The sequence below is a fragment of the Arachis hypogaea genome, chromosome 7 (assembly GCF_003086295.3).
Source record: "Arachis hypogaea cultivar Tifrunner chromosome 7, arahy.Tifrunner.gnm2.J5K5, whole genome shotgun sequence".
In the NCBI taxonomy this organism is placed as follows: Eukaryota; Viridiplantae; Streptophyta; class Magnoliopsida; order Fabales; family Fabaceae; genus Arachis; species Arachis hypogaea.
The window spans coordinates 16,615,573-16,621,721 of NC_092042.1; the positions used below are offsets into that span (position 1 = coordinate 16,615,573).

The 6,149-nt window shown below is 32.4% G+C and overlaps 1 protein-coding gene across 1 annotated transcript; it reads right to left on the bottom strand.

Annotated features, from left to right (window-relative positions):
* Positions 1-3,142: 3,142 nt before the first annotated feature.
* LOC112701210 (uncharacterized) lies at positions 3,143-4,045 on the bottom strand. The gene has a single exon (XM_025751998.1). The coding sequence runs from the start codon at positions 4,043-4,045 to the stop codon at positions 3,143-3,145; it is 903 nt and encodes a 300-aa protein (XP_025607783.1).
* Positions 4,046-6,149: the final 2,104 nt, after the last annotated feature.

Genomic DNA, 6,149 nt, shown 5'->3' on the forward strand with positions numbered 1-6,149 from the left:
TTTAATCAATAATGTCTTGTGGGATTTTAAGAAAATGATAAGATATATTGTATGTTGGGATAATGTATAAATATCTTACATGCATTAGTTCATTATCAAAGATTTTAAGAAGAGTAAATGCTACGAAAAACAACTACAAAAGTCCCCATGTAAATTATAATCGTGTTCATCTGATATACGTAAAAGGTTACACAGGGTCTAAACTAGTGAATGTCTAAACTTATTATTACATTTACATGTGTTGTGTTCTACATAAAATTAAAAAACTATTGCAGTGTCGTGTAACGTTGAAATCAGTTGGTTTAAACTGCAACAGGGAGATGTTGATTGCTAACGAACACTACCAGGGTGACAGGCAAGCTTTGTGGACATTGCACCCTGGGGAAGAAGTCATAGATGATGTAATGTCAATGACATCGGCTATGTTCTATAACCATGAAGTAACTCAAATGCAACCAGGATAAGTGGTTAAACCATGGTGTGTCATTTCCTGATTGTGTGATTGTACAACTACCACAACACCTACAATGTTGTAAACAGCAGCTAAGTTCACAACTAGTCCAGCATAAACTAACAAAACGCATACAACGAATGTGCAAAAAAGTGAATTCCATACACATTGATACCTTTGTCTCCTACCTAGCATTTGAAAATACTCTATTTGGCTCTGCATGATTCCTATGATATGATCCCACTCACATGCGTCGTTGTCATCTGCAAAACTGATCCCATCCTTAGCTAACCCTCTGTCAAGACCATGATGCAAAGAAAACTGCGGCAACCCACCCTAATTCAAACGAAAAACACGTGCCATGTATCATGCAAAAACTTGTGATCTAACACATACTATCAGCAACCCTACCAAGTTACATGAACATAAAAGACACATGACTAAAATCTAACCTTGTTATCACTGAATATGTTTTCCTTTGTCTGATTCTGCTGCTCTTTTTTCGAAAAAGACTTCCAATGTAATTCGGTGCATATTTTCTTTGTGTGCCCAGTTTTCCTACAATTGGTGCACTTCCATTTTTTACCCTTCTATCACCTTATGCTTGGTTCTCCTTTAGTGCGAACCATAACCAGATCTCGTGCATCTCCTTCTCCATTCCCTTTTATTGGACCCACAATTTGGTCACTTGCCTCAAGATAACAACACAGAAACCTTATACCTCATGGCCTTGTTAAGCAATACTTTGTTCTTTGCACCAACAAACACCATCCACTGGATAGCTGCGTGTAGCGCACCATGCCTCAGCAAGAAACTATGTCCGCCAATATCTTCGGTCTTTCCATTGTAATCATCCACTGTCTTGACGTCCTTTCTCCACCTATTGAGAATCAACCTGTCAGGAATGCTCTTTAAATGTTCATGTTTCATGACAAAAAAATATATGCCTACATGGAAAACCTTCTTTCTCGCCAAGTTAACAACCAAAACAAACTCAATCTCCTTCTTTACTTGTGTGAATATGAACTCCGTGTACACAGACTTAGCAAATTTTTTCATAGAGTAAAGACATGTCATCATAACAGGAATGTCGTACATTGAATTGAATTGAGCCACCGAACTCATTATTCAATGCTCACGAACTAGTAACTTAAGGTTCTACACAAGCTCTAGGATAATGTGCCTTGAGTTCAAGAATTTCCTCAAGTGAGAATTAATACCCTCACACCAAAATGTACAAAATCTTATGCAAAACTTGCGATGCAAGTATGCGTTTGCTCACATATTCCTTTTATCATAAAGCTATAATGTCCGGTACTTATCAACCCAAAATGATCGGCAACTTGTGTCCATTCATCCTCAAAGCTATAAAGTCATACAATCACTTTGAGAACACCTCACAAAACATTTTATCTTTTGCGTTAGGAGTCACATTCTTCTACAGATGCCATGCACACAAGTGCACAACTGATGGGTGGCGGGTGGCCTCAGGTAAAACTTCTCTAACGGTTTTCATTGACTCATTCCCGTCAGTCACAACAATAGAAGGAAACTTATCACATATTACCTCTAACAAGTTCTACAACATTCATTTGTACGAAGTAATTCTCTCATTCAAAACCAATCCAAAATTGAGTTTAAAAATAATATGTATTATTAATTATTAATATAAAAAATAATCTAAAATGATTTATATAATTAAAAAAGACGTTAAAAACAATAAAAAAAGTATTGTCTACATTAATATTAATAAAATAGCAACATATTATTATAAGAATTTAATTTGATGCACTAATAATATAAAATATTTTATACAGTCGTGTAATCATATCTGTTTTTTTAGATAACGATTATAGTCAATGTAAAAAATAATTATTTTTATTGATGTGATGTTATATGATTAAATATACATGTAAAATTATTTTTCACTAAGCACATTAAAATTAAATTTTTATTATAATTTATCAAAAAAGGTTGTGTGTGTCCAAAGTTTTTGGTATTAGTCCGTCTCATGTGTTGATGTAGATGTTGATACATCTTGTAGTTGAAAATTAAATAATTAAATTTAGTTTTGAGTGAAATTTGAATAATTATTTCAAATTCTGTGATACTAAGAAGACAATAACTCAAAATTATTTTATTTAACTTAATATTTAATGTTTCATACAAGTAATATAAACAATTATGTATTTATTATATATAATATTATCCAAATATTTAAATAATAACTAAAAAATATAAAATAAAGTAATTTTATATTTTTTTAGCTGATTTTTTATTATTTCTCATATTTTTGTTTTAATTTTTGCTCCATAACTTGATCTCGTACACGTAGTCACAAATCAGTTGGTGGCAAACTGAATCTTACATGGCAAAAGTAGTGCAATCTGGAAGAATTTATTTTTAAAAGATTAAACCAAAATTTCTCAAAACTTGGCCAAATTTATAATTCAATTCATTCACTAAGATAATTTTTCAGTATTCAAAACTTCAATTTTTCTGGTAAAATTCGTCCAGACTCAACCAAACTCCCATGGTGTATTCCAAAACCCAAATTTTATATAATTTTTAAACTATTCTAGATTTTGTTGAGATAAAATGCAAGAAAATTTTATATCTTTCAATTTCTGTATTTATTTTATATCTCATCAGTCAGAGGCAATTTGAGCCTTACAAAAATGTAATATTGTTCTAAAAAATGTAAGTGTGTTCTATCTCTGGTCTTGTTCGAATCCTTCCTGCTGATGGCAACTTTGTGCCCCCAATATATTTTATCTCCAAAGCTTCACTATTATCAGCTACATATTCTAAATGTTGTATCCTTGCACCTTGTTTGGCTCTTCTCACAACACCAACAACTACACCCAATATGACCAACAACAAAAACCCACCAACCAAACAAGGAATTAGTATACAAAAATCATACTTCTTGTTAGGGTCATGTGGTGATGGGGGAACTGATTTTGATTCCACCACTATTGAGAAATGCCCTTGTTGGAAACTTGAACATACATTATTGGGTAATAGTGTGTCAAATTGTACTGAACCATTTAAACCAAAGTACACACACTTAGACAATGAACCTGATTGTGGTAAATTGACATTAGAAAACTTTATCAAAATTGGATTTTTATAAGCTCTAATGTGCAATAATTCAGGTACCATTGAATGAGACAAATTGGTACCATTATAGGCCAATAGACCCAAAACTGGAGCCAAATATGTGTAACCATGTAAAGGGTAATATTTATTAGACAAATTGCCTAAGTTTTGGTATACCAATACAAGCTTCTCAACAAAAGGGTGCTCAATAACCCTTTTTGGGATCTCAAATTCTTTGTAGAATTGAACACCTCTATGCCACAAACTATCACTGCTAAGCCTCATTGCTGAGACCTTAACCCCTTTTAGGGTTTTGGGCACTTTGGCATCATAGGGTACCCCAGATGTTATAGGGCTTGAAAATGCGTTAAAGCCCAAATTTTGAAGTTGTGCATCTAACAACCTTGCTGAGACAACAGTATCATTTGGAAGTGGCAAAGAAAGAAGAACTGAGAATGATGAGAGCAGAACAAAGACAATTGTGAACATCATCAAGAGTACGTGAACAAAATAAAGAGAGAGAGAAATAAGGTAGGCCTCATAGGCCAATTTTTATGTGTACATATATAGATCGTTCATTGTTATGTGTTACATTTAAATGTATAGGTGCTAATTGCAATTTTTAAAAAGATTTTTTTTTTCGTTCCTTTTTCACAACATAAACAATGTTAACATTGAGAGGAAAACCACGTTAAGAAAAACAGAGGCATCTGATTTGCGCCACTTGTTTTTGGTGTGTTGAGTTCAGATAGCAAATAAATACTTAGCTAATTAGTTCAGTTTGAAATTCAAGGAGACATAAGAAAATCAAAAGGGTAAATGTGTGATATGGAAAATGCTTGGGAATTAACAGAAAAGGAAACAACAAATTTCAAGTATCAAATATCAAATTTTGGAAAGCAATAAATAGGGCTGAAAGTGAGCGGAATTGAGCCGAGTTAAACCAAATTCGAGCTTAACTCACAAAAATTGAGTTTGGCTCACAGCTCGACTCATTAATAATCGAGCCTATTTCTTAAGTTCAAACTTGGTTTAATGAAAGCTCACGAGTTGATTCAAATAATAGAAACATAATGTTTAATTTTATATCAATAAATTATAACTTATATATTTTAAAAAATATTTTAAAAAATTAATTTTATATATTATTTATCTATGAATAAATTCTAAATTTTTTATTTATGTCATACATTGAAATTATATATAAAAAATAAATATAAAATTTTAAACAATTAAGATCATTAATATATATATATATATATATATATATATATATATATATATAATATTGAGCGAGCTTACAAGCTAATGAATTGAGTTTATCCAAATTCAAGCTCGACTCATTTAATTTATGAACTTAATTTCACGCTCAAGCTTGGCTCACCAACTCACGAGTTTAGCTTATTTATTACTTTCTTGTATATATGACATGTCTCTAAAACCGAAATGGAATTAGAATTTAGTGAAATAAAATGAATTTTGATATAAAGTCATTTATGTCTATTAATTTCTGTAAAGTAATTTTGACAAAAGAATAAAAAATTTAACTTACCCAAAATCAGTTTGAGAGACAACAGGCAAGTAATGATCGAGACTTAGAAACCAGTTAAAACAACAACAAAATTAACTAGCAAGGTCAAGGCCTCCCACAAAATTTCAAACATGCTATGAAATCATTGTTTGCACTACAATTTTCATTTTTGTTTATGCAACAACCCCCCCCCCCCCCCTTTTCTCTTTTGTTCCTCTAATTGTTCATGATCCATTATGCTATAAGACTTGCCACTCCACGTTATTTTCTTTAATATCATCATTCAAACCAAATTTTGTAACCAGTGAATTTAATGTTCATAATTGTCAATTTAATGACCAAACCGTCACAACATCAATGGCTAAGCTAGGCATAAAAGTTGTCTTCTATCTCTCAACAAAGATCAAGTCAGACGACAAGAAGTTCAATACAAACATGCAACTATTTGAATAACAATCTATTTTGATTGCCTTCAATTCAAGCCTTTGCACCAACTTCTTAGCCTCATAGTAGTCCTTAAGTATGGCACTACCATTAGGAGTAGGTGCCATAATTAGTGTCACCCACTGCTTAAACGACTCCTGTGATTGGTTACTTTTGGCCTTAATGCATAACATACTAACAGTTATCAACAGTTGAATGTGCACACAACCTTCCCACCAATGGCTTTTGAACTACCTCAAGAAGATCATAAAATTTTTTAGCCTCTATATGAGGATCTTCTGGATTAGAGTCTATACATTGCAGAACCAGCAGCATAAAAACATTTCATAATACCTTCTAGAATTGTCTTCCCAGCTAATGTCATACACATCACGCTCTTCTACATTTGCACCACTTCCTGAAAAACCTTCCCCACAATTATTGAATTTCATCTAATTAATATCCATGTCGTCAATCTCTCCATGTTCTGTCCAAACCCAACAATTAAGAATAAACCGGTTTTCTCATAAATGCATCTTAATAGTGCTCAACTGATTATAATGTGTGCATTTACATTTGGCGCATGGACATATGCACTTTCTTTCCCTCCTATTTAACAACATCTAAACTGCTAATTGTTTC